Source organism: Somniosus microcephalus, chromosome 4, assembly GCF_052327205.1.
Source record: "Somniosus microcephalus isolate GS21.2 chromosome 4, FLI_Smic_1.0, whole genome shotgun sequence".
In the NCBI taxonomy this organism is placed as follows: Eukaryota; Metazoa; Chordata; class Chondrichthyes; order Squaliformes; family Somniosidae; genus Somniosus; species Somniosus microcephalus.
In genome coordinates this window covers 256,359,377-256,371,977 of record NC_140990.1, presented here as the reverse complement: position 1 = coordinate 256,371,977, position 12,601 = coordinate 256,359,377, and the positions used below count along the sequence as shown (strand labels likewise).

The 12,601-nt window shown below is 44.8% G+C and overlaps 1 protein-coding gene across 7 annotated transcripts in view; it reads left to right on the top strand.

The window, feature by feature from the left end:
* The window catches only part of kalrna (kalirin RhoGEF kinase a), a 1,017,450-nt gene that overhangs the window by 653,421 nt on the left and 351,428 nt on the right, over positions 1-12,601 (top strand). For all 7 annotated transcript variants that reach the window (XM_085986273.1, XM_085986275.1, XM_085986274.1 and 4 more), the window contains exons 30-33: positions 395-585; positions 5,095-5,196; positions 8,235-8,377; positions 12,065-12,167. In XM_085986273.1, the coding sequence (XP_085842399.1) occupies positions 395-585; positions 5,095-5,196; positions 8,235-8,377; positions 12,065-12,167 (539 nt within the window). The remainder of the gene's footprint in view (positions 1-394; positions 586-5,094; positions 5,197-8,234; positions 8,378-12,064; positions 12,168-12,601) is intronic.

Here is a 12,601-nt window from a genome sequence, read left to right as displayed (position 1 = left end):
GAATACAGGACCTTCCCAATCTGTATGGTTCAGCTGCTCACTGGATTAATTAACTGGTCCATCGGGGGAGCTAAAAATCCATGTATCAAAGTAATTACAATGTACATAACATGAATCCACCCAAATCTAATCAGATTATCTTGATACTGACCTGCCTTTAGAAACTAGTCAGTCTGTTTAAATGCAACCTTCTTAACCAGAACTGGTTAGTCTACTGCACACACACCCATGCATAAATACATGTACAGTATATACATATGTGTGTGCATACAACCACACACATGTACATATTGGATAATATTAATGAGTATGCACGGCTAGAGGTTCACGGAAATTATATTGCAAATTGCCATTATAAACACTAATATTTTTCTCATGTTCCATTTATACACAGGGTTCGATGAAAACTTTGATGTTCAGGGCGAGCTCATTCTTCAGGACACCTTCCAAGTGTGGGACCCCAAATCTCTCATTCGGAAAGGACGGGAACGGCATTTGTTTCTCTTTGAATTATCCTTGGTTTTTAGCAAGGAGATCAAGGATTCCTCAGGACATAGCAAATATGTTTACAAGCACAAGTTACTAGTGAGTGCTGTTCTTTATATTAATGCAGTTTCTTTAATTACCATTTGAATTGAACTTAATGAAGTGGTATTTACACTTCAAGTATCGAACAGTTGTTTCAGAATTCTTTAGCATTTCATGTCACACAGCACAATGCTTGTGGTGGGTCCCTCCCTCGGAGCACAGTGGTCTGTACCCTTGGTGTTGACCTGCTTTTGCTATTCTCCCAGGCTCCTGGGTTGCTGGAACCTGATCCATTTTGCCAGTATTTCATGCTTCCATTTCTACCTGCCTCATCCTCCACGCCTTTCATCTCTTCACACGTTCTCGGTGTCTGGTAAATGTCTTTAATTTCTCTCCTTATGCTCCATTTGTCTCCTAATATCACTTCTGCCATTTAACCATCTCCTGTGCTTTACAGGACCGTCTCTTTCTTTTTGTGTGTGTGTATATGTTTGGGTTTCTCTCCATCGCCCTTGCCTTTCTACTGTTACTTTTTAGATGCTGTTGTTCTGTAATATCCTCCAATTTTGATGAAGGGTCCACACCCAAAACGTTAACTCCTCTCCACAGGTGCTGCCTGACCTGCCGAGTGTTTTCAGTATCCTGTTTTGTTTCCTAGACATCTGTGCTTGGTTGCATCCTGGTTGTATATTATTAAGGGCTTTTTTTACTTTGATGGTGCTAAAAATCTGTTTTTTGGAGACCAGAGCTATACCAACCTTTGTTGCTCTCCCTGTTTAATTTATTTCACTTACTGCTGCTCTTTTTAGGCCCAAAGGGAATATGGACTTATACTTCTCTGCACACAGGCAGCATAACAACATTACAGGTCACCGTTTCAATGTAAATGTATTTATTGAACAGCCTTTGATTAGTGAACCCCACAGGCAGGAGAACTGTGTCTTTGCCATAGGTTGCATTCTTCTAATATAAAAGTGTCCTGATAAAGGTGAGTGGTTATCAAATAAGAGGAGACAAAGGACTTGTAAGTGAAAAAGTGCCTTTCTGTGCACCCAAGCTTAGTACAGTAAGAGATTGGATAACAAATTAATAAATGCAAAATGGCATGTTGACCATGATGGAATGCTGTCGACATGCGTATGGTTCTTCTGCAGTCACCGGCATTCTGAAATATAAAGATATACAAGTCCTGTACTGGCCTGCTAAATGAGCTGAGCTGATGAAATACATCTGCGTGCTTGCATCACGACTGTTTCTGCTTTAATTCCCTGGAATGTAGCATGTGCAGTCGCAAAAATCATGGTTATGCCCAGATTGCAGGTCCACATTTTAATAAAAACAGGCCTCCAATAGGCCCTGATTTGGATCAACAGCATAACAAACATACAGAGAACAGTGCATGTTTATACAAATTGTGTATCCAGTTAATGATGTTGGAGATTAATTCCCTTTTTTTTCATTCGTTTTTATGGAATGTGGGCGTCGCTGGCAAGGCCAGCATTTATTGCCCATCCCTAATTGCTCTTGAGAAGGTGGTGGTGAGCCGCCTTCTTGAACCGCAGCAATCTGTGCGGTGAAGGTACTCCCACAGTGCTGTTAGGGAGGGAGTTCCATGATTTTGAACCAGCAACGATGAAGGATCGGCGATATATTTCTAAGTCAGGATGGTGTGTGACTTGGAGTGGAACTTGGATGTGGTGGTGTTCCCATGTGCCTGCTGCCCTTGTCCTTCTAGGTGGAAGAGGTCACGGGTTTTGGGAGGTGCTGCCGAAAAAACTTTGGCAAGTTACTGCAGTGCATCTTCTAGATGGTACACACTGCAGCCAAGGTACGCTGGTGGTGGAGGGAGTGAATGTTTAATCTGGTGGATGGGGTGCCAATCAAGCGGGCTGCTTTGTCCTGGATGGTGTCGAGCTTCTTGAGTGTTGTTGGAGCTGCACTCATCCAGGCAAGTGGAGAGTATTCCATCACACTCCTGACTTGTGCCTTGTAGATGGTGGAAAGGCTTTGGGCAGTCAGGAGGTGAGACACTCGCCGCAGAATTCCCAGCCTCTGGCCTGCTCTTGTTGCCACAGTATTTATGTGGCTGGTCCAGTTAAGTTCCTTGTCAGTGGTGACCTCCAGGATGTTGATGGTGGGGGATTCGGCGATGGTAATGCCGTTCAATGTCAAGGGGAGGTGGTTAGACTCTTGCTTCTTGGAGATAGTCATTGCCTGACACTTGTGTAGCACGAATGTTACCTGCCACTGAATGTCGTCCAGGTCTTGTTGCATGCGGACATGGACTGCTTCACTATCTGAGGAGTTGTGAATGGCGCTGAACACTGTGCAGTCATCAGCGAACATCCCCATTTCTGACCTTATGTTGGAGGGAAGGTCATTAATGAAGCAGCTGAAGATAGTCGGGCCTAGGACATTGCGTGAAGAACTCCTGCAGCGATGTCCTGGGGCTGTGATGATTGACCTTCAACCACCACAACCATCTTCCTTTGTGCTAGGTATGACTCCAGCCAGTGGAGAGTTTCCCCTCCCGATTCCCATTGACTTCAGTTTTACTAGAGCTCCTTGATGACACACTCGGTCAAATGCTGCCTTGATGTCAAGGGCAGTCACTCTCACCTTACCTCTGGAATTCAGCTCCTTTGTCCATATTTGTACCAAGGCTGTAATGAGGTCGGGAGCTGAGTGGTCTTGGCAGAACCCAAACTGGGCATCAGTGAGCAGGTTATTGGTGAGTAAGTGCCGCTTGATAGCACTGTCGACGACACCTTCCATCGCTTGCTGATGATTGAGAGTAGAGTGATAGGGCGGTAATTGGCCGGGTTGGACTTGTCCTGCTTTTTGTGGACAGGACATACCTGAGTAGTTTTCCACATTGTTGGATAGATGCCAGTGTTGTAGCTGCACTGGAACAGCTTGGCTAGAGGCGCGGCTAGTTCTAGAGCACAAGTCTTCAGCACGATAGCTGGGATGTTGTTGGGGCCCATAGCCTTTGCTATATCCAGTGCGCTCAGCTGTTTCTTGATATCGCGTGGCGTGAATTGAATTGGCTGAAGACTGGCTTCTGTGATGGTGGGGACCTCAGGAGTAGGCCGATATGGATCATCCACTCTGCACTTCTGGCTGAAGATGGTTGCAAACGCTTCAGCCTTGTCTTTTGCACTCGTGCTGGGCTCCACCATCATTGAGGATGGGGATATTCATGGAGCCTCCTCCTCCCGTTAGTTGTTTAATGGTCCACCGCCATTCACGACTGGCTGTGGCAGGACTGCAGAGCTTTGATCTGATCCGTTGATTGTGGGATCGCTTAGCCCTGTCTATAGCATGCTGCTTCTGCTTTTTAGCATGCATGTAGTCCTGTGTTGTAGCTTCACCAGATTGGCACCTCATTTTTAGGTACGTCTGGTGCTGCTCCTGGCTTGCTCTTCTACACTCCTTATTGAACCAGGGTTGGTCCCCTGACTTGATGGTAATGGTAGAGTGAGGGATATGCTGGACCCTGAGGTTACAGATTGTGGTGGAATACAATTCTGCTGCTACTGATGGCCCACAGCCTCATAGATGCCCAGTTTTGAGCTGCTAGATCTGTTCATGATCTATCCCATTCAGCACGGTGGTAGTGCCACACAACACGATGGAGGGTGTCCTCAGTGTGAAGACGGGACTTCGTCTCCACAATGACTGTGCGGTGGTCACTGCTACCAATACTGTCATGGACAGATGCATCTGCGACAGGTAGATTGGTGAGGACGAGGTCAAGTAGGTTTTTCCCTCGTGTTGACTCTCTCACCACCTGTCGCAGGCCCAAACTGGCAGCTATGTCCTTACGGACTCGGCCAGCTCAGTCAGTAGTGGTGCTACCGAGCCACTCTTGGTGATGGACATTGAAGTCCCTCACCCAGAGTACATTCTGTGCCCTTGCTACTCTCAGTGCTTCTTCCAAGTGGTGTTCAACATGGAGGAGTACTGATTCATCAGCTGAGGGAGGGCGGTAGGTGGTAATCAGCAGGAGGTTTCCTTGCCCGTGCTTGACCTTAAGCCTTGAGACTTCATGGGGTCCGGAGTCAATGTTGAGGACTCCCAGGGCCACTCCTTCCCGACTATATACCACTGTGCCGCCACCCCTGGTGGGTCTGTCCTGCCGGTGGGACAGGACATACCCAGGGATAGTGATGGAGGCGTTTGGGACATTGGCTGAAACGTATGATTCTGTGAGTATGACTATGTCAGGCTGTTGCTTGACTAGTCTGTGGGACAGCCCTCCCAATTTTGGCACAAGTCCCCAGACGTTGGTGAGCAGGACTTTGCAGGGTCGACTGGACTGGGTGTGCCCTTGCCATGTCCATAGCCGGTGCCGAGGTCGATGCCGGGTGGTCGTCCGGTTTCATTCTTTTTATTGTTTTTCGTAGCGGTTTGTTACAGCTGAGTGGCTTGCTAGGCCATTTCAGAGGGCAGTTAAGAGTCAACTACATTTTAACCCAATGATGTACAAGAAAGATAAACTGTTATTTATGATTTTTTTTGTTACTTATTGGATATTTACCTCTTACCTGCTTCAATTTCCAGACATCAGAGTTGGGGGTAACAGAGCATGTTGAAGGTGATCCCTGCAAATTTGCCTTGTGGGTGGGCCGAACTCCTTCCTCGGACAACAAGACTGTCTTAAAGGTAATCTTACTCCGTTTGAAAAGTCATTTTTTGAATGAAAATGAATAAGATTTTGCATTTATTCTGGATTATTCAGAAAAAAAGGAATAAAGATAAAAATTAATTCCCCATCTCAGTAATGCTTTTAACTTTCAGCTGGGTGTTGAACGATGAGAGAACTATAAGCTGCTTTTATATCACGGGCTGGGTCTTGGTAGAGCTGAAGTCCTACATTTATGTCCTAATAGTGTAGCTGGCCTCCCTGGAAACTGACTGCAAAGTAGGTTCGGTATTTGGCGCAGATTAACTGCAACGGTTTGGGGAGTATGCATGCACAAAACACTGGCATCATGATGCCAGCAACAAGTTGTGTCATGATGCGAGTATAAGGAATCACCACACACGTATATGCCGCCGTTGTAAGAACAGCTCATTTATTGGTGCCCAAGTGACCGGCAGCAGCTAGGAAGACCCAATAAAACAAAAGATGGGTCTTCCTGGCCACTGATCTTAAAAAAAAAATCCCATGTTTAACTTTCAGTTGTCACCAGCTGCACAAGAATGATATAAAAGCAGCGTTAATGTATCTGCTTCAGGTTGTGATTGTTGTTTCCAAGATGGAGGATTTAAACATAGAAACATAGAAGATAGGAGCAGGAGTAGGCCATTCGGCCCTTCGAGCCTGCTCCGCCATTCAATGAGATCATGGCTGATCATCCAAATTCAGTACCCTGTCCCTGCCTTCTCCCCATATCCCTTGATCCCTTTAGCCTTAAGAAATATATCCAACTCTTTCTTGAATATATTTAATGAACTGGCCTCCACCGCCCTCTGTGGCAGAGAATTCCACAGGTTCACCACTCTCTGGGTGAAGAAATTCCTCCTCATTTCAGTCCTAAATAGCCTACCCCTTATCTTTAAACTATGACCCCTAGTTCTGGACTCCCTGGCCATCAGAAACATCCTTCCTGCATCTAGTCTGTCCAGGCCTGACAGAATTTTATAGGTTTCGATGAGATCCCCTCTCAATCTTCGAAACTCCAGTGAGTATAAGCCCAATCGACGCAATCTCTCCTCATATGTCATTCCTGCCATCCCAGATATCAGCCTGGTGAATCTTCGCTTCACTCCTTCCATGGCAAGAACGTCCTTCCTCAGGTAAGGCGACCAAAACTGCACACAATACTCAAGGTGCGGTCTCACCAAGGCCCTGTACAACTGCAGCAAGACATCCTTGTTCCTGTACTCGAACCCTCTTGCTACGAAGGCCAACATACCATTTGCCTTCTTAACCGCCCGCTGCACCTGCATGCTTACCTTCAGCGACTGGTGCACAAGAACACCCAGGTCTCTTTGCACTTCCCCTTCTCCCAATCTATTGCCATTCAAATAATAATCTGCCTTCCTGTTTTTGCCACCAAAGTGGATAACCTCACATTTATCCACATTATAGTGCATTTGCCATGTTTCTGCCCAATCACCCAACCTGTCCAAATCGTACTGGAGTTTCACGACATCCTCCTCACAGCATACCCTCCCACCCAGCTTTGTGTCGTCTGCAAATTTGGAGATATTACATCCAATTCCCTCGTCCAGATCATTAATATATATTGCGAACAGCTGGGGTCCTAGGACCGATCCTTGCGGTACCCCACTAGTCACTGCCTGCCACTCGGAAAACGACCCGTTTATTCCAACTCTTTGTTTTCTGTCCGCCAACCAGTTCTCTATCCAAGTCAATACCTTGCCCCCAATCCCATGTGCCTTAATTTTGCACGCTAATCTCTTATGTGAGACCTTATCGAAAGCCTTCTGAAAGTCCAAATACACCACATCCACTGGTTCTCCCTTATCTATTTTACCAGTTACATCCTCAAAAAATTCCAGTAGGTTAGTCAAGCATGATTTACCTTTTGTAAATCCATGTTGACTTTGTCCGATCCTGTCACTGCTTTCCAAGTGCTCTGCTATTACATCTTTTATAATGGACTCTAGCGTTTTCCCCACTACCGATGTCAGGCTTACCGGTCTATAATTCCCCGCTTTTTCTCTACCACCTTTTTTGAATAGTGGGGTAACATTAGCTACTCTCCAATCCATGGGTACTGTTCCAGAGTCCATTGAGTTCTGGAAGATGACCAGCAATGCATCTACTATTTCTAGGGCCACTTCCTTAAGTACCCTGGGTTGTAGATTATCAGGCCCTGGGGATTTATCAGCCTTCAGTCCCATCAATTTTCCTAACACCATTTCCCTACAAATACTGATTTCTTTCAGTTCCACCCTTTCATCAGACCCTATGTTCCCCGGCAACTCTGGGAGGTTATTTGTGTTCTCCTTTGTGAAGACAGAACCAAAATATGTATTTAGTTGGTCTGCCATTTCTTTGATCCCCATTATAAATTCCCCTGATTCTGACTGCAAGGGACCTACGCTTGACTTCACCAATCTTTTTCTCTTCACATATCTATAAAAGCTTTTACAGTCAGTTTTTATGTTCCCTGCAAGCTTACTCTCATATTCTATTTTCCCTTTCTTAATTAATCCCTTTGTCCTCCTTTGTTGAATCCTAAACTGCTCCCAATCCTCAGGATTATTGCTTTTTCTGGCCAATTTATATGTCCTCTCCTTGGATCTTATGCTATCCCTAATTTCCCTTGTTAGCCATGGTTGAGTCACCTTTTTTGTTTTATTTTTATGCCAAACATTGTGTTTGACAATGTGAGAGTGGTGAAGAGAAACAATTGGAATCATGTCCAGAATGAGATGAGAATAGAGAATTGCAATCCTGTGAAAATACAGCGATTAGAAAAACTGAAATCATTAATACTATGCAAATGAGTCAGAGACGTTGATTGATATGAGTTAACTTGTTATCACAAGTATTCTCTAAATACATCCAATGATTCAAACACAGTGGCCAGAAATTTCCTGGGTGCTTCTCCTGCTCCACTGCTGTAACTTTGATGTAAACTCAGGAGAAGCCCCAGGAAATTCCAACCATTGACATTGCAGCCATGGTGATAAAATCTTACGAGGTATTCTGTGTTCTTTTTAAGGCCTCCAACATTGAAACAAAACAGGATTGGATTAAAAATATTCGGGAAGTCATACAGGAGAGAACTATCCACCTGAAAGGAGCTCTGAAAGAACCTATTCAGCTACCCAAAACCCCAGCAAAACAAAGGAATAATAGCAAAAGGTAGAGTCCTCCTTGATGTTTGTATTGTACTACTTTTGTGTGCTGTTATAGCACATAATATTTGAGGGGTTTTATTTTACCTCATTAAATCTAGCACGAAATCACAGGATAACTATTGATGAGGAAGACCATTTGGCTCGTCAGTGAATCTATCCAGAAAGACTCCATGACCCCCGCCCACCCCACATTACAGTATCTGTTTTTTTAATTAAATGATTCCTGGGTTTTCAGCTCCACTACTCTACCCAGAAGTCCATTCCATTCCTCTTTGTGACGAAGAACATCCTGATCATCAGTTCGAAATTTGCATTTCTCTAGTTTGAACTTGTATCCTGTCATCCTACTTTCACAATTTAGGTTGAAGTAATATTCTTGATTCACAGTTTCAATATCGTTATCTATCTTATACACCTCTATAAGATCAGCTCTCAAAGCTGAAAAGTCTAAATCCTGCCAGTCTTTTCTCACAACACAGACCTTTGACATTAGGGATCAGCCCTGTGGCTGTACTTCAAAGTGCTTTCGGTGCTTGTATGTTTCCCTTGTGTCTTGGTGACAGAACTGGAGCCAGTACTCAAAGTGAGGTCTCACTAGTGCACTATTCAGTTTAACCAAGACCTCCACTGACCTCCACTCTACTGTTTTGACTAATACAGTTCAGCATTCACGTTGCTTTGTTGATTGGGCAGCACGGTGGCATAGTGGTTAGCACTGTTGCCTCACAGCGCCAGGGACCCGGGTTCGAATCTGGCCTCGGGTGACTGTGTGGAGTTTGCACATTCCCCCCGTGTTTGCGTGGGTTTCCTCCGGGTGCTCCGGTTTCCTCCCACAGTCCAAAGATGTGCGGGTTAGGATGATTGGCTATGATAAATTGACCCTTAGTGTTAGGGGGATTAAATACGTGGGGTTACGGGGATAGGTGTGGGATATGTGTTGGTGTAGGGGTTACGGGGACCGGGTGGGATATGTGTCGGTGCAGGCTCGATGGGCCGAAATGGCCTCTATCTGCACTGTGGGGTTTCTGTGATTGCTGCTCTGCAGTGGTTGGACATTTGGAGTGTCAAGTCTACTAAGGCCACTAGATCACTTTCAATTTCATCTTTCCTATTTTTATGTTCTGTGTATGTTACCCATTTTCCTCCTGATGTGTCGTACTTCACACTTTTCAGTATTAAATTTAATCTGTCATTGTTCCACCCAAATACATGTTTTGTCAACACATTTTGTATTTTCCAAACTGCCTCCTTAGAATCAGCTGCTCCCGAATCAGATAGAAGGACAGTATTCCTCATTCTGTATTGTAGCGATCATTCTCTGGTAGCTCTCCTCCAAGAGTGCCATGATTTCCATTCCTAGTATATTGTCTGGGTCACCTTACCATTAGGCACTTAAAATTTGCACTGCCTTTCGTGGGTTCTCTGATGCAATGGAACATGAACCAGCCATACATTATGTTTACCAACTCAGATTCTAAATTACTTAGGAATTCCCAATTCACATCTGGGTAAGTAAAGTTGCTGTTTTATTTTTTGAATATCTACACTTAATATTTTCCCTTGGGTTTAGTGTTACACACTGATCCCATATGCAAGCACTCACTCCCTATGGCTCAGAGTGTGCTTTTACTTGCTCAGAATTCAGGGAAATGTAGTGAGCCCAGGGATTGACCAGAACAGAGAGCCCTTGTTTTGGCTTACTAGATACATCACAGTTTTTCCTCACCATCAGAAGACAGAAGAATAAGCACTGTATCAAACCTTGGCTTAGGCTACAGTCTACTAGTCAGACTTATTGAACAGTAAACAGATCAATGATCAATGAGCAGTATTGAATGCACACAGTAGATTTACAATAAATACAGATTTTACTAATCTAAAACCTGAAGCAACAAAGGTGCTTCTTCTGTGCTAACACTCAATATGAAACTGATCCTTGAAAAATAGTCCCTTATTTCTGTGGCACAGGAAATTCTCAAGGTGCTCCAGCAGGTCACTTGCTGCAGTAGCTGAAATGGGTAAGCAACATTTAAAGGGAGCGACAGTCTCCAAAATATGAAGGGTACAGATTTACCATTGGCTTTGCACAATCCCAGCCATATATCATGGGCAGCAGGAGAGGTGCGAAGAAGCTGGAGTGGTTGGATCATTTACTGTTGTTCTGTAAGAGTCTATTCCAGCTGCCTCCCACCAGCACAATCCCCTTAATGCCTCTTCCAATTTCCTCTCCAGCCAATTACAGTACTTTTAAATAATTCTTGATAACTACCTCTATGTTTCTTACAAGTCTCATTGTAACTGCTTTGATTAACTGCAGCCCGTCTCTCCTGTGCCAGTCCTTTTTGTCTTGATATTATTCTCAGTTACTTGTAAAGATAGCATCATTTTTTGTACACTACGTTGCCAAACACTTATTCACACCCTCAACGTTCACAGTGGACTCCCCTCCTTTACTAAACACCAGGGGGGAGAAATTCGATATCGCCCCATTTGGGGCACAATTATCGGCCAGGTACAAAGTTTAGCGCCTGGCGCTAATTATCGCCTCCGACTGCAAACTTGACTTCTATCACCCCTGGAGGTGATTGGAGCGCTAAATCGGGCACTAACATCGAGGAGCGAGGCACTACCTCAGAGCACTGGCGAAGCTCATGTAATGTCAGTCAGCAATGGAACACAGACATACTGGCGCCGGCCAGTTCTTAAAGGGGAGGGTCAAACTTGCTCTCCAACCACACCCTGCTCATTGCAGCCTTGAATCTTGGCCTGGAGAGACCTGTACATCAAATCTGCTGGAAAGAACAATGGAGAGGCCCAGGGAAAGAGCTCAGAGTGCAGCCCCCATAGCCTCTTTTAAATCGATGCAAGGAAGGTCAAATCAAAATGAACCTGCGAAGTGCTGCTCAGTACCCAAAACTCCTTCACACAGCGTTGAATCTCTCCAGAAGTCTCTCTCTCTCAGAATGCATGGTGCAAAAATGTCGCCGACAAAAAAAGGCAGGAAGCGTTCGCCTTTAAATAGCGCTCCCACAGTCCCTTCCCGACTGCAAAACGCTCCCCACAACCTGTCGTTGCTAGCGGCAGACAGAAAGGCAGGGGGCGCCACTCAATATCCGGTCCGGGGCGCTACCGGGGCGTTGCACGCTCGACTGATGTCATGATCTGCGGGCACAGGAGATCGTGGCGGTAGTGTTTAGCCCCGCTGCAAAATGTCTGGTCAATTTTACGAGCGGCGCAAACATCGCCGCGCCCAGGTGTCAGTTGCTTTGTGCCCCATTAGCGCCCTCTTAGGGTGCTAACGGGAGGCGCAAAGCAACCGAATTTTTCCCCCCAGAACATTATTTAGAGAACATTATTTTGCAACCATTATCTTTTGAGTTTTCAGGCAATCTAAGCATTTATGGCTTTTAAGGCCCCTATATTATTTCTCCCTACTTCATTTACCCTTACATGGCCTACCAACTAGTGGGTCTCTTCCTGTCCTCTCAATATCTCTTCTAACCATTCCACAGCGTCCACTGCTCTCACTCTAGGTAAATAACTCACCATTGTCCAATGATACACATGCCTGTCTACTTTCCTAAGCAAAGACTCCCTACCTACAATTACAATTATCCCATACCTTTTAGTCTGCATCTTTGAATGAAGGAGTGATCACTCAGTAATTTTGTTATGTTCCTCTTATCCTTAGGGATATGGGAGAAGATGGAGATAGTCAGGGAGACGGCAGCAGTCAGCCAGACACTATTTCCATTGCGTCAAGAACCTCACAGAATACCATGGACAGTGATAAGGTAGGTGTCACTGCACAGAATCAGCAAGTCCGCCCTCATGTGATTCATCAGCAACATTCTGTATAGCAGTAAATATTATTTGGAACATAAAGTTGTTATGTGCTTCTTAGAAAATGTGAAGTTAAGTGCATTTTGACCTCGGTGAGGTTGAAAGAAACAAAGTAGAATTTTGTCTCAGAATCATAGAATTGTACAGCACAGAATGAGGCCATTTGGCCCAGCATGCCTGTACTAGCTCTCTGAAAGGGACCTTTAGTCCCATTTCATTTACCCTTTCTCTATACACTTCATTTTTTATTTTTCAAATATTTACCATTTCCCTTTTAAAAGATATTACAGAGTCTGTTTCTGGTAGGGCATTTCATGTCCTAACAACCCTGTCCTAACATCCCTGTGCAAAAGAACTTTTCCTAACCTCTGTGCATTCTTGCCGA